General features: G+C 45.2%; 1 protein-coding gene across 1 annotated transcript; it reads right to left on the reverse strand.

Moving 5' to 3' along the window:
* Positions 1 to 388: 388 nt before the first annotated feature.
* Positions 389 to 25,426, reverse strand: LOC117060184 (indoleamine 2,3-dioxygenase 2-like). The gene is made up of 10 exons (XM_033172354.1): positions 25,202 to 25,426; positions 22,504 to 22,599; positions 19,585 to 19,704; positions 18,599 to 18,717; positions 11,865 to 11,879; positions 9,916 to 10,015; positions 5,741 to 5,858; positions 4,916 to 4,967; positions 2,079 to 2,227; positions 389 to 768 (listed from the first exon to the last, which is right to left on the reverse strand). Exons 1-10 carry the CDS (start codon positions 25,301 to 25,303, stop codon positions 416 to 418), a joined length of 1,224 nt encoding a protein of 407 aa, XP_033028245.1. The 5' UTR covers positions 25,304 to 25,426; the 3' UTR covers positions 389 to 415.
* Between the last annotated feature and the right edge of the window lie 52 nt (positions 25,427 to 25,478).

Here is a 25,478-nt window from a genome sequence, read left to right on the forward strand (position 1 = left end):
ACTCCCTCCTCTTTCTCACTTCCCCTTGAATTTATTCTAGAGTTCCCTTTGCACCCCCCACCACCGAGCAGATTTGGAGAGGGCAGGGGTGCACATGGGAGCTGGGAATGGGGGAAAGTGCTGTTGCACAAGCAAAAATCATTGCACTGACAAGGATGTATTAGTTGCATGCCACCTAAAAGAAGCCTAATATTGTCCAACTGACAGCAGCTGACAACAGCTCCCAGGTCAATCTGGTGTTGCTGTGATGAGATGTATCTAGTTTCCATTTATATTATAGTAATTATTTCTACCTTTCCACCGATACATAAATGAGCACAGAAACATTTTGTGCCAATTTGCATGTTTTTTTTTTGGGGGGGGGGGTAGTGCTAGGTCATTGGCTTAACCCCCAACGCAGAAAAAGTGCAAGCTTTTAAAAAGTTATAATTGCTTCTTTTGTCGTGTTTCGGACACTTTTGAGAAAGCTCAGCACCCCGGAGCCACCTGTCCCTCTCTCTTCCAGGAAAGATGGCGGGTTTGGAAAAGTGGATTCACTTGGCTTCGCTTTGGCGTTGCGAGCTGCTGAAATGATGTACTTGGTAACCATGGCAATGTGGTAGGTCCTCAAGTCAGAAAGGGCTGCCACACACATGTTATATGCAGAACAGAGCTTCTCCTTGCCAGAGGACAGCACATGACTCCTCAGTGGGGGAAGGGATTGGATTTCCTCAATGAAGGCCTGATGGTGAGGGGGCATGTACTCCCTCATTCTGTGCAAAAATGTGGCTAGCAAAGGACACAGAGAAGATGAGTGAGTAGGATTAAGAATAGTTCAACAGTGTGTGTGTTAATAAATAAATAAATATTGTATTTTTATGCAGCAGGAATGGGGGTGTTGCTGGACTCCAGCTCCCATCATCTCTGCCCATTGGCTTAGGCTCATAGGAGTTGGAGTCCAACAATATCTGCAGGCTCAACATTTTCCCCATCCCAGTAATAAATAAAGGTCAGAATGAAACAAACAGCACATCATATGATAAAACCATACCTGGTGAACCACATGTGGATAACTGTGTGTTTGTCTTGTCTCTTTTCTGTGATCCTTTCCTACATTGGTAGCCAAAGTTGGAACTTCAACTCCCATCATCCCTAACCATTGGGCTATGGGATGATGGGAGTCTACAGCATCTGAAGGGCACCACCCTACTACAGCATCTGAAGGGCACCACCCTGCATACTGAAGGGCATCTGAAGGGCATCTGAAGGGCACCACCCTGCATACTAACTGTGCATATTGAAAAGGGAAGACTGGTCACCTATACGTGTGGGTGGAAACTCATGCTTCCCCTTCAAGATGCCTGTGCCTTGAGTGGTGAAAAATCCTGGGCAGACTGGCAGGTGCCTGCAGGCTCTCCATCAAATGACCATGAGCAGGGCTGGGTCACCCATGAGACAAGGGGAGGTGACTGTCTTGGGCAACAGGATGCACAGGGCAACAGATCTAGTCTCCAATGAATGCATTGCCTGCTGCCATGTCTTCCTTGGAGGCTGGCGCTGTTGCCTCCTTGCCTTCATCCAGCAGTACCGGCTTGCCCCCACAACTGCAGGTGCCTGGGGCCTCACACAATCACCAGTTCCGCACACATGCCCCTGGCGTGTGCATGCTATGTTATCACGCCCCCCACCAAGTGCATGTGGTGATGTAGCATGTGCACACCAGGGCCCACTATGGCCTCTCCAGTGGCCTCTCAGTGAATAGGGTTAGGGTTAGAGTTAGGAAGGAACTGGCAGCGGCTGTCCTCAAGGGTCTTCTGGGTTCTGCACCTGCCAGGCATGATTCAGAGTGGGGCCCTTCCCACCTCCCCACCCCATGATGGAGTTTGAGTTCCACTTCAACTGTCAGGTAAGGTTGATTTGATCCCCCTCAATGTAGATCTCAATGTAGATCTTCACTCATTCCTTCTTCCCAGGGGCATTTTGTGGTTCACCTCAGGTGACCAAATGTCTTGGGACAGCCCTGCCATGGGCCATCTACCCTGTACACAAACCACATGTAGTGCATATATGTCTCCAGTTCATCAAAACAACAGACTTACTGCTTTCTCTACAATGCTGGATTCCAAGAAGTTCGTCAAAGGTGTGTAGTGTGGTGCTTTGTGCTGCACTCCCCCCAGAGTACACCAGAGGCTTGTCAGAGATACCCTCATAGATCAGCCCTTCTGGCAGGGCAGGATTGTCCTTCCAACTAAAAGGAAGTAAAGGCAGTGAGAGATTGCATCTCAAGGAGCTGCATGGTAGATCCAATACTAGATTGTAATTATAGTAGTAGTAGTAGTAGTAATAAATTTTATTTGTATCCCTCCCTGAGGCCAGGCTCAGAGCAGCTGACATCATAAAAACAACACAATATGCATAAAAACAGACATCAATTAATTAAAATACATCTTAAAATTAATTCAGACAAGTTAAAATCTGGGCAGGTGGCAATTATCAGGTTGGAATTGAGAGTGGAAACAGGACCAACTGTTTCCACTGATCATACAAGGACCTGTGAGAGGGTTGGGGGCCTCCTTCGGGCTTGTTTTATACAAAGGAAAGTAAGTCAAATTGCATCCTGCCTGGTGGAACAGCTCCGTCTTGCAGGCCTTGTGGAAAGATCCTGCAGGGCCCTGGTCTCTTGTCCTGGCTCTAGTCAAGGCCAGTCTAATTTCCCTGGGGCCCGGGATCTTCAAAGTGTCGTCGTTAGCAGACCATAAGGTCCTCCTTGGGGCATACCAGAAGAGGCGATCCCGTAGGTACAAGGTCATATATGGCTTTAAAGGTTAAAACCTGATCCTGTACCAGTGCAGCTGGTATAGCATGTGAATGTGATCCCTCGGCGGGGACCCCACTGTGGCACCTGCTGGAGTTTCCACATAGAGTGTAACCCACATAGAGTGAGTTACAATAATCAAGCCTGAAGATGACTGTCGCATGGATCACAGTAGCGAGGTCAGGGCGAGAGAGGTAAGGGACCAACTGCTTAGTTTGGCGGAGATGAAAAAATGCTGCACCTCTGTAGAAAGGGAGGCATTGAAGATTACACCCAAACTCTTGACGGAAGGCACTGGCACTAATTGTGCCCCCACAAGAGATGGGAGTTGCCCCCCCAACCCCATATTGTCCCAACCCAGCCAAAGGACGTCTTGAAACGATTTAACTTCAACCGGCTCCCACATAGCCATCCAGCCACAGCTTCCAAACATCTGATCAGGGCTGAGTCAGGGCTCCATCAACAGATAGAGTTGGGTGTCATCAGCATACTGATGGCAACCCAAACCAAAATTCTGGACAAGCTGGGCGAGGGAGAGCATAAAGATGTTGAAAAGCACCAGGGAGAGAATTGCGGCCTGCGGTACTCCACACACCAAGGAGTAGTGCAATGACAGCTCCCCCTCCCCAGCGCAGCCCTCTATCCCTGACCAGAAAGGAACGAACGCAGACATTGAAGGACTGTGCCCCAAATCCTCACGTCGGCGAGGCGGTGGTCTAAAAGTTCGTGAAGGCTGCTGACAGATGTAAGAGAATCAGCAGCCCCAAACCCACCTCGATCCTGCTGCCTACAGAAATCGTCTGTTAGGGCGACCAGAGCCATCTCGGTCCCATGACCACAGTGGAAGCTGGACTGGAATGGATCCAAAGCTGATGTTTCATCCAGAAATATGCCAATACAGAAGATTCAAAACTGGGCATTAGATCCAAAGATGGATCTAAAGGAACTAATGATGTTTTCTTTAAGAGCAGACGCACCACTGCCTCCTTCAGTTCCCCCGGGAATGTCCCAGTGCCAAGGAAGATCTCACGGGGGGGGGGTGCACGTCATCTGGACATGCTCTAATCAGCCAGGACGGGCATGGGTCTGTCCACATCGGCTGGGATTATCTGGTCGAAGTGGCCCAAAAGTGGACCCGAGGACAGTCGAGGGGCCTCCAGTTCTGTTATTGTATCCGAATTGGCAGGGAGGTCATGGTGGAGCATAAGGACCTTCTCCGCAAAAAAGCTCGCAAATGCCTGATTCATATTTAAATTTGCCTGTCCCGCTAGAGGTAGAGCCAGTGCTCTACCATTGGGCCTCAGCCCTCTGCCTTTAAGAGCAACAGAACTGTCTCCCAGGGACAGTTCCACATTGCTTGGCAAAAAATATCAGAATGCTGCAAGGTCTTCCAAGCTGTTGAAAAGGAGCGGGTTTTTCAGCTTGCATTTTCTTCTTTCTGTGTGTGTGTGTGCGCGCGTGTGTGCGTGTGTGATCATTTTAATCAAACAACTGCTTAAGAATTGAGCCTTGCGGATCTCCAGAGTCACACCTAACATCTGGCAGGGGCAGGTGGCAAAGGATGGCTAATGAGCCTGCATACAGCTTGAGTGCTAAGTGAGCCCAATCCTCATTTCTATCTGCTTGTCACCAGGTATGGAAGCTTTGCAATTCACATCTGTTGCAGCAGATGAGATAAGAGCAGCATGGATGAGACTGCAGTGTGGCTAGAGTGCAGATTTTATCAAGGGTGTACCCTGCTTGTCAGTGGCATAGGAAGATGGGGCGGGGCTCCCCGGGTTCCGCCCTGGAGGGGGCGACACTCAGCACTCCCTCCGCCCCGCCCACAGCTTTTCGGTCCTGGAAGCTAAAAGTGATGCTAGCTAAAAGCGATGTTAGCAAAGCAGGCGGCTCCTTGAAGCGACTTCTCAGCATTCCGGAGCACTCGGTTGCTGGCCGAAAGCAGGTAGAGGAGAGGACTAGTGATTTCAGCTCTCCTTGAAGTTTGCCAGAGAAGTGCTGCGGAGCACGCGGAAGCAAGCCGAGGAGCCACCCCAGGTGGCAAAGCGGCTTCCTCTGCCAGTGCCTTTACTCCTGCTGGGAAAATGTTTGGAGAGCAAAAAGTATACATGCTGTACTTACCCAGAAAAGAAGATCCGTATCACACTGTAGAATATTGCAGGATCCACATAATCTAGGAAGTGAAGCACGAAAACAAAAACAAAACTGGATCAAAAATAAATTTCACATTGCCAAAACTGGTGAAGTCAGTTTATTAATTTTTTAAAATAAATTTTTATCACACCCTTACTTTTTGCCCATGCAAAAAACACATCAATACCAAAACAAGACTTCTTGTTTTGAGATTTCTTGAAGCAGTTGAAAACAATATTCTAAGCTCTCAAATGCTTGGGTAAACAGGAGTGTTTTAAAATTTCTCCTAAAAGAAATTTAGAGGGATACATCTCACGTCCACAAATGAATGTTCCACCAAGAACGTCATGTGACAGGTCACTGCCAAGCTGGCAACCCTCAGTGGCTGCATTACCAATGGGGTCTCCCTTGCTGATCATATCCAGTGCTAGTTCTACTCAGAGCAAACCCATTGCTAACTTAGGTTCATTCATTTCAATGGAACTACTTTGAGTAGCAGATTCAACACTTTCTTCTTCACAGGGCAGTAATATTCTCAGGAAGTTGAATTCTGTTGTCAGGAACACATCATGAGACTTTTTCATATTTCTGCACAATCATAGTCTACAAACACAGCTGTTGTCTTTTAGATAGCCAGCCTGGGGTCTTTCGAATCCAATTCCCATCAACCCCACCCAGGGATGATGAGAGCTGTGTCTGGAGGGCCCTACATTTGCTACTCCTGTTTTAGAGTTTTTGTGCTATTTTCTCCAGCTTTCTACCTTTTCTGTCCTTGATGGCTGAATGAATGAAACTGGGAAATATCAAGCTTACCATGCATTTTCTTCAACACCCTGGCCATGTCTTTGAGACTGCTTGCCACATCCTGCAGTGCTTCTTCCAGGATTCTATTGTCAGGCTGAAGCATGCCATTAACCACCTGTGACACTGCCTGTAGGAGGCAGAGAGGGGTTGGATACAGACTTTTCATTTTCATTTCATTTTCATTTCATCAAAGTGAACTTGTGCTTTCTGTGCAATCCACACACAACTGAGATCCACTGCATATTGTTTTGCCCCTGAAAAATGTTTCTTGAGAAACTAGCTTAATTCCAAAAACAAAAGCTTATTTGCAGTTTGATTCTGCATTGCCCTGCAGTAAGGCCACATTCACGGGTGTGATTGCGCCCCCCAACAGCTTCCGACCATCGATGGTGGTCACCTGCAAGGGAAAGTCCAAAGGGAGCAAATGCAACTGGTGCTCCAGCGCAAAGTCTCTGCTGAAAAACTTTGAGCTGCCCCCCCCCCCGAGTCCAACAAGGCCTGCACTTCCAAAGTATGGCCATTGGGGAGCTCCAGCGTCACTCTGACCACAATGCTGCACGTCTACTTTTGTGTCACCTGGCTGCCGGCCCCTCCTTTCTCCAGCCAGGCTGCCTCGTTTCCCTGCGGCTCAGCCCCACCTTCCTCGGTCTTGACAGTCCCTGCCATGCCCTGCCACCCCCTGCGTTGGGGGCATGCCCGCATGTAATGGTCTGGTTGGGAGCATACAAAGCATCTCTGGGTCCCCTTGCCAGCCTTCCATTCCATTTTTCTGCCAACTCCAGGCACCTGCTGCTGCCTCACCGCCCCCCCCCCCCCAATCGGCTCCGGCTGTGGCATTCTGGGCGGGGAGCCAAAACTCCCTGGAATGCAGTTGCCAGGGAAACGCTCCCTCCTCTGCGATCCCTTCTCACAGGCCCTCTCCTCCAGCCTCACTCCCACAGCCAGACAAATACGCGCCAGTTCGTTCATGTCCTTTGCACCAATTCATCCTTTACATCCTTTACGTTGAGCCCCCCCACGAACATCGCTTGGCTCGGTTCGCTCAGCAGATCCCATTTCAATCTATGAATCAACATCGAGAATTTCGACCAATATTCTCTCACCGTCATCGACCCCTGTTTGAAAGTCAAGAGCTCCTGCTGGGCCACATCTTTCTGGACCTCTGATGTAAACATCGTGTCCATAGCTTCAAAAAACTTCCAGATATCTTCCAGAGCATCGGCAGGTGGACCCAATCCCTAGCACCTGCCTCCAGATGCAACGCGCTGCCTATCATGAGTGAATTCCTCATCCTGCAGCTTCAGGGCGTACTGCATCTCAGTCTTAAAGTTCAAATAGTCCCCGGGATTCCCACCAAATTTGCTCACCAGCGCCACCAGCTTTCGTCCTACCGCCCCCGGGCGCTGATCCTGGTCCTGCATCCGCCTCTCCTCCAGCCTGGCAGCATGCGGTTCCAGCTCCTGCACCCGCTTGGCAAAGACATCAATCTGCTGCGCGGCCGCCACCAGTCGCTCCCGATCTGAGGCCACTCCACTCGCAACAGCACCGTCCATACTCATGGCGTCTCTTCTGGCTCTCAAACTCCCCTCACGAGCAACTGCAGTGATTCCCGGACTGCTGTAAGGACTCTCAGTGGTTGCTCATAAGGAAGCAGGCTTCCGAACTTCTATAAACTAAGTTCTTTATTGTGCAGATATTTACAGTGGAGTTACAGTAAAAGCGTCCAGCTCATCCGGGAATGTCCGCTTCCAGTTCTTGGTCCAACATAAGAGGCACGGGATCCTGAACCCCCGCCTCCCCCTTCCACGTCCTTCCTCCCTGCGAAAGGGTTCCTGCTTGATGCTGAGGCTCTCTGACCCTGTCACAGCCCCTGCCCCGACTTCCTGCTTCCATCTCCCCCTCCCCACTGGAGGAGCGGTCGCTTCCTCCGCTCGGGGAGGAGGACGACGAACTGCGAACTGGGGAGGGTGGTTCCCTGTACTGCAAATGACCCGGGAACGCTACCTGAAGAAAAAGCCTACACCCATGCACCCAACATCTCCAACCAGCAGGGATCAAGTACTGATGGGGCTTCCCCTTCCACCTCATTGTAACAACCAACACAGCACAGCACAGCACACGGCTACCAACAAAAGCCCTGCAATTACTGAAGAACCTTGGACTCGACCCTCCACCAGAATGGCAATAGACAGACCCACGAAGTGACACCCATGACGAAACAACAGCAAGTAAAGAGACCACAGACACGACACAGCAATGTCATAGAATCGTCCCACTGAACACCACAAGACGGCAAACCGGAAATCACCTCAACCTGACAGACTAATGACCCCCTTCCCCTTTTCCTCTCCCCCCATGCTACTAATATTGCCAACACCACCAATACCTCCCCTGCCCATAGAGATCACCATTCCCAACCCCAACCCCACACCAACCCAGACAACATCAAATCACATTCCCCATTTCCCAACTACCCCAACCACTGAAAGACAACCTCATAGTAGAATCATACCACCCAATCTCATTAATAAACCAAAACTAAAAGATATTCACATCAATCTTGGCCAACCACTAATTTTTCCCCCTACACAAGTTAATAGCCCCAGACAAGACTGGTTTCATCCCTGGTCGCAATATAACAGACCCCATCAGGAAACTACTGAATCTGATTGAACACAGCAAGACAACTAAACTTCCACTGACAATTATATCCCTAGACGTACTCAAAGCTTTTGATTGCTTAGAGTGGAAAAACCTATTACTAACTAACATGAAATTTGGTCCCGACTTCTTGCAAATCCTCAAACAAATATACTCCCGAGCCTCAGCAAAATGCAGGACTAACAGTATGGACTCTAATACCATAGCTATCCAAAGAGGCACAGGCTTTGGGGCTTGGCTTCCTTCCTTGTAAGCAGTACAAAAAGAAAGCAGTCTCATGCCAGTAACAGAAATGTTTAAAAGCAAGCAACCATTCTTGGAGTGCAGGTTCTCCCAATTAAGGTTCCTCCTGTCCACTCCAGTCACTTCTGTCCTCTCATCTCCTAGCCACCTGATTTCTCAACCACTGAGTGCAGCCACCTTATCTTGGGACTTACCCTTGGGACTGAGAGGCTGCACATCTTCCAGTGAGAGAGAGTCGGCTAGCTCACTCTCTTCCCATTCTTCTTGCTGTTCACCTCCCAGTTCTGCCCAACTATTGTCTTCCAAACTCAGGGGGAGAGGTAGGCTCCCACCATTACCCACTGTCTCCCTGGCTCTGGAACCTCTAGCAATCTGAATCCGAGCAGCCACAGACATCAAGGGAGTGGAAATAAAAGGCAGAACCTATAAATTAGGGCTAATGGTTACAGCACCAGACCCCATAAACACAGCAACCTCCCTAATCAGAGAACTCCAAACATTTGCAATGGTGTCGGGCCTACAGGTAAAATTTTCAAAGTCTGAGGCTATGTGCTTCAACACACCCTCTCATACCCCAAAAGAATTCACTAACATCACCAAGATAAAACTTTGCCGCACCAAGTTCAGATACCTAGCAGTACAAATGCAGAAACCTCAACAAATTACACCTCCACAATTATACCCCCTTGCGGCGACAAATCAACAAAGACCTAAAGAGATGGAACAACACCAACTTCACTCTCTCAGACAAAGTAGCCACGATCAAAATGTTCACCCTCCTAAAATTAACTTACCTATTCCAAACCGTCCCAATCTGGATTGCCCCAGCCCAACTTCACAAATGGCAGAAAAAATGATAGTCATTTATCTTCTCATACAAAAAACCAAGAATAAGCCCCAAATACTTTTTTGCAAGCAATATCCCCTAGTATAATGCATTTTTATAAACATTGTTTGACTGTGTGAACAAAGAACACCTATGTTTTGGTTTGCATATTATTTCAAAAAGTGTGTACAGTGGTACCTCTGGTTGCGAACATGATCCGTTCCGGGGTGCTGTTTGCACCCCGAAAAGTCTGCAACCAGAGCGGCGCTTTTGCACTTCCGGATTTGCCGCATTTTTAACCCCCCCAAAATGCAACATGAAGCGTTCGCAAGAAGAGGTATGACTGTATTTGGTAGATTTGTCTTCAAATGCTAATTTAATCAGATTACTTTTTCATCTCTGCTCATAAGGCACCACAAGAAAAAGATGTCAAATAATTTGGGACACACCTTACCTTGATCCCAGGTGCAGCAGCTTTCTCAACCAGAAAAGTGACGAGAATGAAGCCCCTGAGGCTTGCTCCACCAGGCAAGCAAATGATGGGTTCCAGATTCCTGTGGGGAAGGCAGAATTGAAAGTCTAGAAAATATAGTACAATTTGAGATTTTAAGGGCTAGGGCATGGGAGACTGTTATGAAAGTCAAAGGTAGAGAGAAATGTCTGTCCAAGACAGACATTGACTGGTGGGTTATCCCACCTACCTGTCATAGTGGTCCCTCGGAGTGGAGGGAGAGACTACCTAAGCACGACTGACACATGGTCAATTAATTCCTGTTTTTGGCAACCTCAACTCATAAATGACAGGGGTCGGCAAACTTTTTCAGCAGGGGGCCGGTCCACTGTCCCTCAGACCTTGTGGGGGGCTGGACTATATTTTGAAAAGAAAAAGAAAAAGAACGAATTCCCACAAATAACCTGTGGTATGTGAAACACGAGAGCAGTCAAGTACAACATCGCTAGAGTGGACATGAAGGTTGTCTCAGTCCTCCAGCCGGAACTTCCTGTTCTCCTGGGCTGAGACAAACTTCCTCTGTGTAACTGGAGATGGGTGTGGCCTCACCTGTGCAGGTTAACACAAAACCACAGGGGCCAGACTCCATCTTCCTCTTTTGGATCGTCTGCTCAACCGAGCAACATCTAATAGGGCAAAGATGCTATCTTGGCTTCCAGCCAAGACAGGACAAAGGGGCTTTCTCCCGTGTGGAGATAGTCTCCACATGTATACTATTTTCTAAGCTAAAAGTCTGCCTTCTGGGACAGATTGTGAACAGTCTGTAAGTAAACTCCTTTTATGCTTTTATAGAAGACTGTGTCGTGTCTTATTTTAAGAGGGATTAAAACGGGGAAAATACCAGGACATTTATTATAGAGACTCTAGCAAGCTATCTGCTGTGTGTGTTTAAAAGGGGAATGAAAACTGCTAAGTTCTGGGACTTGTTAACTCAAGTTGGAATAAACAATACCATATTTTCCGGCATATAAGACGACTGGGCGTATAAGATGACCCCCAACTTTTCCAGTTAAAATATAGAGTTTGAGATATACTCAACCGCAGATTCTCCACCCGGCATATAAAACGACCCCTGACTTTTGAGAAGCTTTTCCTGGATTAGAAAGTAGTCATATACGCCAGAATATACAGTATATCTTCTCCTGCATCCCTAAACATTCCCACATAACCCAACGATGCATTTTAAATAAAAGGACACATTCTACTCAGGTAAGCCACCCCCCCCTGACTCTCCCCTCCCTTCTCCACAGCACCGGACAAGCCCCTGTGTCTTGCAAGCTGCAGGCGCTGGCGGAGGCAGGACAATGAGTGGTGCGCAAAAGGGCTCCGGAGAGGGGCTGGCAGCAACAAAGCCCAAATTGAGCCTGCTTACAATGGTGGCCACTCAAGTGCTAATGCTGCTGCTGCTGGCATCAACAAAGCGGGGCAGGGAGAAGCCAGGAGGAGGGAGGGAGGAGGCATCACTGAATACGCAGCCCAAACAATCAGATCCACGTGGTAATTCCCAGACTGTCCACGGGCCGGATCCAGAAGGCAGCTTCTGGATCCAGGGGGCATGGTTTTGGGGAAACAGCCCCATGGGCCAAAAAGGGAGCCGGTTGGACCAAGTTTGGCCTGTGGGTTGTGAGTTCCCCACCCTGGGACTAGATATCTTTTACTGCAGAGGTCAGTGTAAGCAATGGGCCATGAGAGGATGAGGTGGCAAAAGGGAACATTGCAGCTATGTAATGTTGTTTTAGAGATATGAATGGAAAAGAACTCAGCCTGAGCACCTTGCAAAAAGAATATTTTTCAGAAGCATTAAGATATAAACTACAGTTGCAGCAGTTTAACATCAAACAGTCTGAAGAGGATCGAAGCAGACTTTGCACGAGAAAGGCAAACATACTTACTCAATTTCTAGAGGCCTTTTTACAACAGCAAACACACATGGAAAGGAAATAGAAAGCTCCAAGTCAGTTGCTGAGCAAAGTCCAGTCCAAATGTTAGCACTGTTTTTTTCCTGAAAACCAAAATCTCCCCAAATGCTCCGTCTTGCTTACAGACTTCCTGTGATGTATTCAATGCTACCCTACTCAGAGTAGACCCACTGAAGTTACCATAGTGCCGATCTTATACATGTCTCAATAAGGCGTATTGAGTTGAATGGGATTACTCTCAGTTAACTAGCAATAGGATTGCAGCTCCAAATGGTTATTTATTATTATTATAGGCCACCTTTCTGAATTTGAACTCTCTTAAGGGACTCTCTTAAGGGAACCACAGAACCTAGGGCTTGCCGATTGGAAGGCCGGCGGTTCGAATCCCCACGACGGGGTGAGCTCCTGTTGCTCGGTCCCTGCTCCTGCCAACCTAGCAGTTGGAAAGCATGAAGTGCAAGTAGATAAATAGGTACCACTCCGGCGGGAAGGTAAACAGCATTTCCCTGTTTCTATTCCAAGCGATCCCAATTATAGATAAGTTGGACTGTTTTAGAAAATGGCAAAAGGACCTGTCTAAATTTATATGGCAGGGGAAGAAACCCAGAATAAAATTTAAAATTCTGACAGACTCTAAGGAAAGAGGGGGATTCGCCCTCCCAGATTTAAGAATTTATTTTGAAGCAGCAGCCTTTTGTTGGTTGAAGGATTGGTTCATGTTAGAAAATACAGATGTATTGGACTTGGAGGGACATGATAATGTATTTGGTTGGCATGACAAGGTAAAAGCCCACAAAGCTTTTAAGATCCACATTTTTAGAAAGTCCTTGTATCAGGTCTGGATGCGGAATAAAGACTTACTGGAGAAAAAGACCCCTAGATGGATATCGCCTGTTGAGGCCAAGGCCTATAAGAGGCCAAATATGTCTGCAAAATGGTTAAAATATACTGCAACAAGAAGGTCAGACTTTTAAGCTAAAAAGCTATGAGCAAGTGAAGGAGGGGGTTACCAAATAAATGAATTTTTTAAGATGGATAGATGATAGATACTTTATTCGGCTATAAGCCCACAAGAAGATGGATAGGAAAATTGGCTTTCAATTAGAAAAATCTAAGTTGGAGACAGAATTAATTGAACAGAACTCAAAAAACCTCTCCAGAATGTACAATTTGTTGCTAGAGTGGCATACGAAAGATGAAATGGTTAAATCGGTAATGATAGATTGGGCGAATGATAGATTGGGCGAAAGAAATATTATGATGGATGACTGGGAAAAGTTATGGAAGGAACTTGTAATGTACTAAGAGAGAATATTATGAAAATGATATATAGATGGTATTTAACACCAGTGAAGTTAGCTAAGATGTATAATTTATGTTGGAAATGTAAAAACAGAAGGTACCTTCTATCATATGTGGTGGACGTGCCCAAAAGTGAAGGCTTTCTGGGAGAAAATATACAATGAACTTTAAAAAGTGATGAAAGTTACTTTCATTAAGAAACCAGAGGCCTTCCTGCTGGGCATGACCAATCATGAGATACCCAGGAAAAATAGAGTGTTTTTTATGTATGCCACGACATAATTTTGATTGCAAAAAACTGGAAAGGTGAAGAGCTCCCGACAGTAGAAGAATGGCAGATGAAGTTAATGGACTTTATGGAACTCGCAGAACTGACCGCGAAACTCCGAGACCAGAGAGAGGAGAAGGTGCGAGAAGACTGGAATAAATTTAAAGAATATTTAAAACAGCGTGAAAAACTGGACATTTAAAGCAAAATCAGTGAATTTAAGTGGCTTTAGTTATATACTGTTAGGTTAAAATAGTACAGAAGAAGTACTGTAGAAGAATTTTTTTGTTATTATGGTTAGCTATAAGTTAATGGAGATAAGATAGAATGTGAATGGATTTGAATTAAGAATAATGGTGAATGTAGATAAAGTAGTTACAAAGTTACTAAAGTAAATTAGAAATGAACGCAGATGAGAGAACGGGGGAAGTCCCTAATTAAGATTGGAAATAAGATTTAAATAATAATTAGTTGGTGTGTACGTCGGGTTAGGTATGTATAAGTTTTTTGTTTTTGTTATTTGTAATTGTAGTGTTCTTATGTGTGTATGTTTTTATTTGTTGTTTAATGTGGAAATACCAATAAATTCTTTATAAAAAAGGAAGGTAAACAGCATTTCCATGCACTGCTCTGGTTCACCAGAAGTGGCTTAGTCATGCTGGCCACATGACCCAGAAGCTGTACGCCAGTAAAGCGAGATGAGCTCCGCAACCCCAGAGTTGTCCATGATGGAAACGGCGTTTACCTTCCCGCCAGAGTGGTACCTATTTACAGTGGTACCTTGGGTTAAGAACTTAATTCGTTCTGGAGGTCCGTTCTTAACCTGAAACTGTTCTTGGAAGTTGAAGCAATTAAATGCACAAATTGTCATCTCATCTGTCCTCCCAGTTGAACGGCGTGGCCCAGGGAGATAGAGAAAAATTGGGGAAGTGAAAACCTGGCTTCGCAAGTGGTGCCAGCAGGAACGGTTTGGATTCTTAGATCACGGTCTGAAGTTTCTTGAAGATGGATTTCTGGCAGGTGATGGGCTGCACCTCACAAAGGTTGGGAGGAATGTTTTCACCAACAATCTCAAAAACCTCATCAGGAGTGCTGCCGCGATTGTCAGATATCATCGAACAACCGGGGGAAATTATATCCCGGCAGCCCTTAAGCTTTTTGCGGCCAAACCACTAGCCCAATTACTATATGGCGCACCCTTCTTGATAAATTCCAAATTGGATGCATACGAGAAAGTTCAGTCGGGTTTTCTAAGATCTATAACTCTAACCCCTAAATGTATTCCTAATGCAGCTTTACGACTGGAAGCTGGAGTGCAGAAAGTAGAAACTAAAGTATGGCAATCAGCTCTACAGTATTGGATAAGAGTGAAAACGTCCCCAAATGGTCTTCTCCCCTTAATCAATACTGATAGTTTTCAATCCACTTGGGAACAGACTATTCAAAAGAAATTAGCCTTGTATGGACTGCCGGTGGCGACTACTCTATCTATGGGAAGCGATAGGGCGAAAAAGATCATTAGGGAAAGAATTGCTGATATCGACCGCCAAAACACCTTAACTCGTCTTCCCCCAACGTACAAACAACTGTATGAGCACCGCCCAAACCACCCAGCTATCTATCTAAAGACGTTAGAAAACCCGAGACACCGATGGACCTTTACTAGGGCTCGTTTTAATGCATTACCCTCGGCGTTACTAACTGGTAGATATCTTCGGATCCCAATAGAACAGAGGCTATGTCCTTGTGATCTCAAGGAAATCGAATCTATTAGCCACGTTCTCCTATACTGCACTCTGTATTTGAGGAAGGAGTTAATCGAACCCCTATTAAAAAATCTACCAGGCCGTTCAATTGAAATGCTGACTAGATACTTAATTGAGGACACCAACCCAGAGCGAACTATGACTGTAGCTAAATTTTGCTATCATGCGGCAAGACTGAGACGCGTCATGACATCAACTGACAACAGCGATAAAGCTGTCCACCAAGCCATAGCCATGGAATTATCTCCCATTAAATTTTAGCTTAATTTTAATCTAACATGGGATCTGAAATAGTATTGTTAAAAGACGATATTTAAGAAATACTTATATTATGTACTATCGTTTTATTTTCTCTTTTGCTGGTCTATGACCGTAATAAAGTTTATTATTATTATTATTATTATTATTATTATTATTATTATTATTATTATTATTATTATTATTATTATTATCAGGAGGGCTTTAAACTGACATGTGGGGGAGGGAGACAGTGGTCCTGAAGGAAGATCAGTGGTCCTGAAGATGATCATCCAAATGTCAAGGACCAAATGGAGCAAACAGCACGCAGACCTACTGGTGGGAAGAAAAAATCCTTAAATAAGAGACTAGGGGGAATGATCAATGGTCTTCAATGTCTGCACAGAGCATGGGAAATAAACAAGATGAACTTGAGCTCTTGGTACAGCAAACTAAATATGACATAATAGGCATCATTGAAACCTTGTGGGATGAGTCTCATGATTGGAATGTAGTAATAGAGGGATACAATCTATTTCAAAGAAATAGACCAAACAGGAAAGGAGGAGGAGTGGCGTTATATGTCAGGGATGTGTGAAGAGATCCAGGATTTAAAACTTCAAAGCCAAACTGAGAGTATCTGGGTCAAAATTAAGGGAGAGAAAAATAACAGTGATCTCATTGTGGGAGTTTATTACAGATCCCCAAGCCAAACTGAGGACACAGATGATTAAAGAGTATTAAAAGAACTGGCAGAGGTGATTTCAGAACCACTGGCAGTAATCTTTGAGAATTCCTGGTGAACAGGTGAAGTCCCAGCAGACTGGAGGAGGGCAAATGTTGTCCCTATTTTCAAAAAGGGGGAAAGAGAGGACCCAAACAATTACCGCCCAGTCAGCCTGACATCAATACTAGGAAAGATTCTAGAGCAGATCATTAAGCAAATGGTCTGTGATCACAGGAACGCTGTGATCACTAAAAGTCAGCATGGGTTTCTGAAAAATGAGTCATGTCAGACTAACCTGATCTCATTTTTTGACAGAATTACAAGCCTGGTAGATGAAGGGAATGCTGTGGATATAGCCTATCTTGATTTCAGTGGATTTGTAACTGGCTGACTGACCGAACCCAAAGGGTGCTCATTAATGGCTCCTCTTCATCCTGGAGAGAAGTGACTAGTGGGGTGCCACAGGGTTCTGTCTTGGGTCCAGTCTTATTCAACATTTTCATCAATGACTTGGAGGATGGGCTTGAGGGCATCCTGATCAAGTTTGCAGATGACAGCAAATTGGGAGGGGGGACAGGATCACACTTCAAAATGACCTTAACAGATTAGAGAACTGGGCCAAAGCAAACAAGATGAATTTTAACAGGGATAAATGTAAAGTACTACACTTGGGCAAAAAATAAAAAAATGAAAGGCACAAATACAGGACGGGTGACACCTGGCTTGAGAGCAGTACATGTGAAAAGGATATGATGGGGTGATATGATAGCCATGTTCAAATATATAAAAGGATGTCATATAGAGGAGGGAGAAAGGTTGTTTTCTGCTGCTCCAGAGAAGCGGACACGGGGCAATGGATTCAAACTATAAGAAAGAAGATTCCACCTAAACATTAGGAAGAACTTCCTGACAGTAAGAGCTGTTTGACAGTGGGATTTGCTGCCAAGGAGTGTGGTGGAGTCTCCTTCTTTGGAGGTCTTTAAGCGGAGGCTTGACAGCCATCTGTCAGGAATGCTTTGATGGTGTTTCCTGCTTGGCAGGGGGTTGGACTGGATGGCCCTTGTGGTCTCTTCCAACTCTATGATTCTATGATTCTATGATTAACCTGAGGTACCAGGGGCCTCCCACTGCTGCTGATGCGCAATTTCTGTTCTCCTCCTGAAGCAAAGTTCTTAACTTGAGGTACTATTTCTGAGTTAGCGGAGTCTGTAACCTGAAGCATCTGTAACCTGAGGTACCACTGTATCGACTTGCACTTTGATGTGCTTTTGAACTGTTAGGTTGGCAGGAGTAAGGTGGCTTATATGATAACAATTCAAACATCTAAAACCAACAGTTTAAAAATGTAAAATAGAAGGGAAATGTCTACAAAACACCCCTGTATTAAATAGGCCTGAAAAAATATTTTTACGCAACCCTACCCAACCCAAAATATAAAAGCACAATTTATCAAAATTGAAAGTACTTCTCAAAATATTTTACAATGAAGAAAACAACACAGGAGTTGAAAATTTTAAAACTGCCATCCCTCCCAAGGTACTGATCAAAGCTTTGCCATCTCAAAATTTGAATCACTATTGGATGCACATGGTTAGTTAGGGTGACCAGCAGGGGAGAGAGAACCCTCCCACTATTCCCCTGCACCTTGAATAGTTGGATAGGTCCTGGTCTGCTCTGGAAAGTATTGCCCATATTAAAAAATAATTTTTGGGGACAATCACTCACACTACGAATACAAAAAACATGACCAACTTCTTGTTTCTCTAACATCATCAAACAAGTGTTTGAAGCTAAATTTTGAAGCTAAATTTTGGAATCTTAAACAAGCAATTAGAAATGTAGTGATATGGATTTTATACAACACACAAGTAAAAAAAGCAGTGACTGCTAATGTGATGATATTTGTTACAGGCTAGTTTTATTTGATTAACAAATGCTATCAAATAGATGTTTTAAATGGTATAATGGTACAAATACAATAACTTCATAATATGTTATAATTATGATATATTGTTCTGTAAAAATGCTTATTAAATGTGTCCCTCATTCTGTACACTTTGCAAACTTGAAGAAAAAGAAACAATATACTGGATAGGAATCTGTGACATTGTAATTTGTACTTGACAATGTGAAAAAAATTAAAATCATACTATTTTTCTTTTTTAAAAAAAGTTGTGTAGTAGATGGAACATCCAACAGTGTAGTTATGCTAAACCTGCAGAAATTCCTTCAATGCATCTATTGAAGGTGCAGGAGCCAGCCTGTGTCCTCTGTCCATCTGGTCACCCTTCATCCAATGAAGCCATATTAGTTGTGTGGGTCAGTTTTGACCTAGGGAGTGTAGCTCAGTCTGACGGCACCAACTTTCTATCCATTAGGGCCCAGGTGTCCTCCTTCTTATACTTACCCACAAGGATTCCTTTTCTTCCAGTTTACTAAAACAAAATCTGCATGAACCAGGATTGGAGGTAATCCTAACACCCGAGAAATCTCCACGAAGGGGATGGCAAGGTTTTGTGGCAAGACCTGGAAATCAAAATGGCAGCAAGCCAATTCATGCTCCCCCAAAGATGTAGCTGTTTAGTTAAACCTGTTGTCATGAGAATGCTGCACTGTTGTGCTGCCCCTCAAGGCTTTTGCACAGTATTTCTGGCTAAAACGTGCTTGTGTTGGCTGATTTGCAATCCTTTGCAATGTTATTGGAGCAATCCTGTAACATGCAGCCAGACATACCAAGCTCCAAGTGTTGCACCCTCATCACAGTATGATGTGGCAACAGATTCTGGGGTACAGCTGTTGAATTATTCATTGTTTCAGTATTTCTACTGCCTCCAGGTGACTAGGTTGCTTGTGCAGCTTAGGCTCACCCATGCAGTTCTGTAAAATGAGCTACACAGTTGCTCCCCATCAAGGCTTGTTGGAAGTAGTGGGAGAATAAAAGCTCTTCGCAAATCCATGTCATATTTCAGGAACAGCTGGGAAAAGGACAGTGCCAGCTCCTTGTGGAGACAAACCTGGACCAGCAGAGGACCCAGCTCCCTAACAACAACCCTATTTTTCACTTTGTACAAAATATCAGAGAAGATCAGGTGTCCCACTTCCAGGTAAGAGAGAGTTTAGTGAGGACACCATGCTCCTTTGAGCTCTTCCCCAGGTCCTGGAGTCACAGAGTACACTATGAAGCGGGATTCATTCTTGGGAACTGAAGCCCTGGAAAGGGAACAGGGGTCTCTGAACAATTTTCTCCACCCTTAACAAACTACAGCTCACATAATTCTTTGGCGAAAACCATGACTGTTTAAAGTGACATTATAGCCTTTTAAATCCACAGATGAGTTTGGGATGTATGAAAGATCAAATTCTTCAACATCCCTAAATGGACATGGCCAGTACCTTTGCAGTCCCTTTTTCACCATCCTGCCAAACGTAGCCCATTGTGATGTAGCTGAGGACCAAGTGGGCTAGATACAGTTCTCTGTGTCCTTTGAGATACTGGCTGCTTAGCAGAGGCATCTGTTAAGACAGTTACAGGTTACACGAAGCTTTCTTTTTTTCTACATATTGTTATGGTAGTTTGTGAAACTGCTGCTTCTTTCCATCATAAGTGCCATAAGCCACTAGCTCAGAATTATTTACAGGCCAGCTGGTTCAAGCACACACACTCATCACTTGATGTCTGCAGCACTGAGTGGTGTTTTGCATGCAGATCCCCAACTCCTGACAGAACCTGCTCGTCACTCCTCTTGCACAATTTGCAATAGAGTAAAACCACACATTCATCTAAGAATGAATAACAAAGTTGAAAGAAGTGAAGCAATATATGGACATATTGGAACCAGACATTAAAGATTGCTATATTGTATTCTATCAACCATGTAGGAGGTTGCTTGAAAGTAGACTGACTTTGTGGGGGAACGAGGACTAGATTCCTGCACCTTTAATAATTGTGTAGAAACGGCCATTTCAGCAGGTGCAGCTTGTGCAAGAGCAGCTAGACCTGCTGAAATCAGGGGTGTTCTGAGGGGGGGGGCAGTCTGCCCTGGGTACCATTCCAAATGCCCCCGGGATGCACGCCACGCCCACTGGGATGTGCGCCACGCCCACTGGGATGCGCACCACGCCCACTGGGACACGTACCACTCCGGGTACTGGCGCAGGTTGCTTTGCCTCTGGCTGAAATGTCCCCTTCTACACAATTATGAAGAATGCAGGAGATCTGTTCTCATTTTCAGCTGAACAAATTAAAGCCTTCCAAATTAAAACTGCTCAATGCATATGTACTACGTACTCCCCCTTTGCAATAAATACAATTGCAGCACAAATCCATCCAATGTAGACAGGCAAAACACTATTAGGACTTTTCCACAGCTGCTGTAAATTTACCGGTAATTGAAAATTCCTTACTTTTAATGGTAAAGGTTTGTAAAGGGACGGCTCTGGGGTTGTGGTGCTCATCTCGCTTTACTGGCCGAGGGAGCCGGCGTACAGTTTCTGGGTCATGTAGCCAGCATGACTAAGCCTCTTCTGGCAAACCAGAGCAGCGCATGGAAATGGTGTTTACCTTCCTGCCAGAGCAGTACCCAGGGATGTAGGAAGCCTCTGCGCTGTCCGGGGCAGCGGCAGCGCGGAGGCACCCCCTGGGGGAGGGGCACGATGTGTGCGTCGTGACGTTGTCATGACGTCACGACGCACATGGATGCCGCTGAAAGAGGGAAAAGGGGAAGCTTCCCCTTTCCCCCCTTTCCACGGCTTTTCTCCTGTGCGAGGGGTGGGCCAGCGAGGAGGGGGTGTCATGCAAGCGACACCCCTCCTCGCTGGCCCGCCCCTCGCACAGAGAAAAAAGCTGCTGGAAAGGGGCGACTGCTCTGCTTCCCTTTCCCTCCCTCCCAGCGAAAACTGAGCGGGGGATGGGCCAGCGAGGAGGGGACGCTAATAGCCTTTAAAAAAGCGGCGGAAAGGGGGGGGAGGGAAGCCTCCCTTTTTTCCATTTCAGCAGCTGTTGTTCGGCCTGAGGAGCAGGCCAGCGAGGAGGGGGCATGCCCTCCTCGCTGGCCCACCCCCCGCCGAAAAAAACCGCTGGGAGGGGGGAAAGGGAAGCAGAGCAGGCGCCCCTTTCCCCCTTCCAGCGGCTTTTTTTCTGTGCAAGGGGAGGGCCAGCGAGGAGGGGGTGTCATGCCAACGACAAGCGTGATGCCCCCCTCCTCGCTGGGCCGCCCCTCGCACAGAAAAAAAGCCGCTGGAAGGGGGAAAAGGCGTCATGCCCCCGTTCGGGGCCCGCCCCCGCCCCCTTGCTCCACCCCTGGCAGTACCTATTTATCTACTTGCACTTTGATGCGCTTTCAAACTGCTAGGTTGCCAGGAACAGAGATTGAACAATAGGAGCTCACCCCGTCGCAGGGATTCGAACTGCTGACCTTCCAATTGGCAAGCCCTAGGCTCTGTAGTTTAGACCACAGCGCCACCCGTGTCCCCTTATTTTTAGGTTCCAACTATTTTATAGGCTCCTTTTGATCATTGCTGGGGGAACAGTGATGAATAGCTTCTTAATTGTCACTATCTTAATTACTTCCATTGTCAATTTATGTTGCACTTTTAATGAGCATGTAGAAGTGGAAATTTAAGCAGGTTCTGCAAGTTACAGGTGCTCATATTCCCCAATTTACACAACTGTTACAGATGCAGTAGCCCAGTTGTGGAGGGAGGTGGTGGTATCATTTGAATTTTTCAGCACAAGTCTCACAATATCTCTGTAGAGAAATTTTGGGCCTTGCTATGTTAATTTTTTTTTGGATTTTATAACTGTTTTATAACTGTTTTATAATCCATGCCTTCCTGAGAATCCATTTGGAGTGAAACAAACACAGTGACATAGGGTGCCAATTTGACAAAGTTCCTGATGCAGCAGTCTTAAATACCTGTATCATGATACTTTAATGCTCCATTCCTAAGAGCATGGTCTGCAGGTTGTTTCTCACTAGTGACCTCTAGAGGAATTCACTTCGCATTGCAGATATGGCGGCAACACCATATTTTAATTTGCATCAGACTAAGAAGCACACCTGCATCTATACTTTTTTTTTAAAAAAAAACACACCAAGGTGATTAGCACACAAATGTCCATGCATTGCTTTGAGGCTAATAATGAAAAGTGACACTTTGACCTAAAATGTAGAAGGAAGAGTGCAAACAGCCAAACCAGAGTTTGATTATCTGGTACAGTATGTACCTCTAGCATTTCATTTATATTCCTACTACTTCCACCAAGGAACTCCTCACTATTTTATCCCTGGGACAGGATGGGAAATGCAATACCTTGTTCACTTGTGAGCGAAGTTGATGGTTCTCAATAAGGTGAGGCAAGCTGTGAGCGATCTCCATCCAAGGGCTATAGAAAGGAGGAAGATCTTTCTGATAAGAGGAAGAACCAATTATCATCAATCAGAAAAAATAGTTCATTGTGGGTTCATAGGCCAGAAAGATGAAAACAGACCTGTGCATAGGCCAAGCACTGCTAAAAAAAACAGGATGTAGGCTCATACAAAATTTACATATGCTAATTAGAAATAAGTGCTAAAATTGAAATAGAAATACAAATCATATCCCCCTAGTAACTAGGTCACTGTCTAGGTACTCACTCTTGATGGGCAACTTCAAGGCCCTTTGACTTTTATGGCTTTTCAATCTTTAAACCAGACTGGGACCAGCCAACAGAGGACCATTCACTGTGAAGTAAAATACTTTGCATACTTTGTGATGGGGTGCCGACTTTCCCCCACATTGGTGGAGGGTGCATTCACACCATACATTTAAGTTACAGGTATGGTCTGCCATAGTCAAAGCAAAATTAAAAAATATCCTTCCAGTAGCACCTGAGAGACCAACTACTGTGTTTTTTGCTCCATAGGGCACACACTACCATAGGGTGCACCTTGTTTTTAGCGGAGGAAACAATACAAAAATTTTTTGGTTTTCCTCCTCTAAAAACCTCTGGTTTTTTGAGGATCAGCTCAAATTTGTGCAGCTTTTTTTTTACAAAGGGGAAAGCCCTGTTTTTTAGGATCAGCTCAAAGTTTTGCAGCTTTTTTGCAAAGGGAAAAGCCCTGTTTTTTTGGGGGGTCAACTCACATTTCTGCAGCTTCTTAAGGAAAGGGAGCCGTTTCTACAGTTTCCAGAGAGATAATCTAATCAGACAGTCACATGTCGCTCTGCAGCACATTCAATGGGCAAGGGGGCTGGCCTGGGCAAGGGGGCTGGCCAAAAGGGAGCCAGGGACTCTTATCTCTCTCCCTATCTCTTGCTGATCAGCTGCTGAGCAGGGTCCTTTCAACACCTCCTTTTCTCTTTGTAAAAAAAAAAAAAAAGCACATATGCTTTTGGCTCCTGGGCAAGTCGGCTCCAGGGACCACCATTCGCTTTTTAGGAGGAAAAAAGTGCGTCTTATGGAGCGAAAAATACCGTAAGTTTGTTCTTGGTATGAGCTTTCGTGTGCATGCACACTTCTTCAGAAGTCCCCAGACCTTTATGACAACTGTTGACAACTGTTAACAACTGCAATTGGTCTTACAGGAAAAAGCAAGGGGTGAGATGGCTAAAAATAGATAAGAATCCAATGTCTCTATTCAGACCAGGTCTCTCCATTGTTTTAAGTTTGGTAATAAGTTGTAATTCAGCAACTTCTCTTTCCAGTCTATTTCTGAAATTCCTTTGTAATAAGACAGCTACTTTGAGATCTTGTATAGTATGTCTTGGGATCTGAAGAAGTGTGCATGCACACGAAAGCTCATATTAAGAACAAACTCAGTTGGTCTCTCAGGTGCTACTGGAAGGAATTTTTTTTTCGACCATACATTTAAATCATTATGACACTATTTTAAACAGGTGTGGGTCCCCCAAAGAATTCTGAGAGTTGTAGTTTGTTAAGGGTGCTGAGAATAGTTTGGAGCCCCTTTTCCCTTACCAAAGCTACAATTCTCTATGAAGGATTGATTGTTGAATAAATGTGGAAAGAATACAACAAACAACTCCTTCTAGGTTTCATGAAGTTTGATGGATTGAAGATAGTGTGTGTGTGTGTGTGTGTGTGTGTGAGGGACTGTCGGTCTGAGACAACAGATTCTCTTACATAAAGTTTCACTTTCTTTCCTTTCATTTTATGTGTCTGTGGAGTCTTTTTGTTTGTTTTTAAATCCCCCAACACTGGGCTTATTCACACTTACATTTCCTTCCCTCTTTTCAGGCACAGTCCACACTTCAAACCTGTGTCCAAGCACCCCCCTTCCCCCCCCCGAGCTTTTCCCACAAAAACTCACTCTTTAAAGCTCAATCAGAGCAAATGGCACATTTGAATTTATGTTTGCTCAAACTGAACACCAAAGAGAGGGTTTTCATGCGGAAAGCTTCAGGGAGGAAAAAACAAACCCATGCTCACACACAGAGCTTTTAAGTATGGACATGTGCCTGGAAGGATGGCAGGAAAGGAAAGCGTGATAAGCCCTATATTATGCATTTTTGGTTTCTGCTCTTAATTATTTATATGGTTTTTATTGTATTGGTTTTATGTATATTTGAGTTGGCCAAACCCTGGCAGTACTGGAATCTTTTGCCCAATGTGGGTCTTGAACCCACGACCCTGAGATTAAGAATTTCATGCTCTACCAACTATATAAATCCATATTTTTATAAATAAATGAAAAATAAAATCTGGGGCTAGGGGAACAGGGTAACCACATATTTACATTTTCTGCTGCATTTTATTTCCACTGTTAACCCAACTGAGAATGTCAGCATGCTTAGGCTCCTTCTAAAGTGTTGCTTTCTCCCTTAAAAGCCTTGGTCATTTGCTCCAAAGATCAACCACCCAGCCTGCCTTTCACCACAATCCTGTGATGAGACATTAGTGATTGAATTTGGAAAAACACATGTCAATCCCCTGTAGGATCATCTCCTCTGCTACACACACACTGCAACCCCCTCCTGCTCCAAGCATCTCATGCAGCCACCACATTCCTACCAGTGGATTTGGAAGGAGGAAGCCATAATCTTCAGAAATATGGAATCTCCTCAACGTGAATGGCAGCTGCTCTTTTGTGCATTCAGTGTTCCCCTCCATCATTAACAGCGTCAGGAGTCAGGAGCTTGATCTGGAAGTGAAGGGCCTTTGCCGCACTGGGTACTAGTTAAATTACAGTGACTGGCTACAGATTCAAATCAGTATGTGCTGTGCAGGCAAAACCTTTCCTTTGTGACTGGGTATCAAACCTTTGGCCTGGGTGGAGCATCCTCAGTGA

The sequence above is a fragment of the Lacerta agilis genome, chromosome 15 (genome assembly GCF_009819535.1).
Source record: "Lacerta agilis isolate rLacAgi1 chromosome 15, rLacAgi1.pri, whole genome shotgun sequence".
Taxonomy (NCBI): Eukaryota; Metazoa; Chordata; class Lepidosauria; order Squamata; family Lacertidae; genus Lacerta; species Lacerta agilis.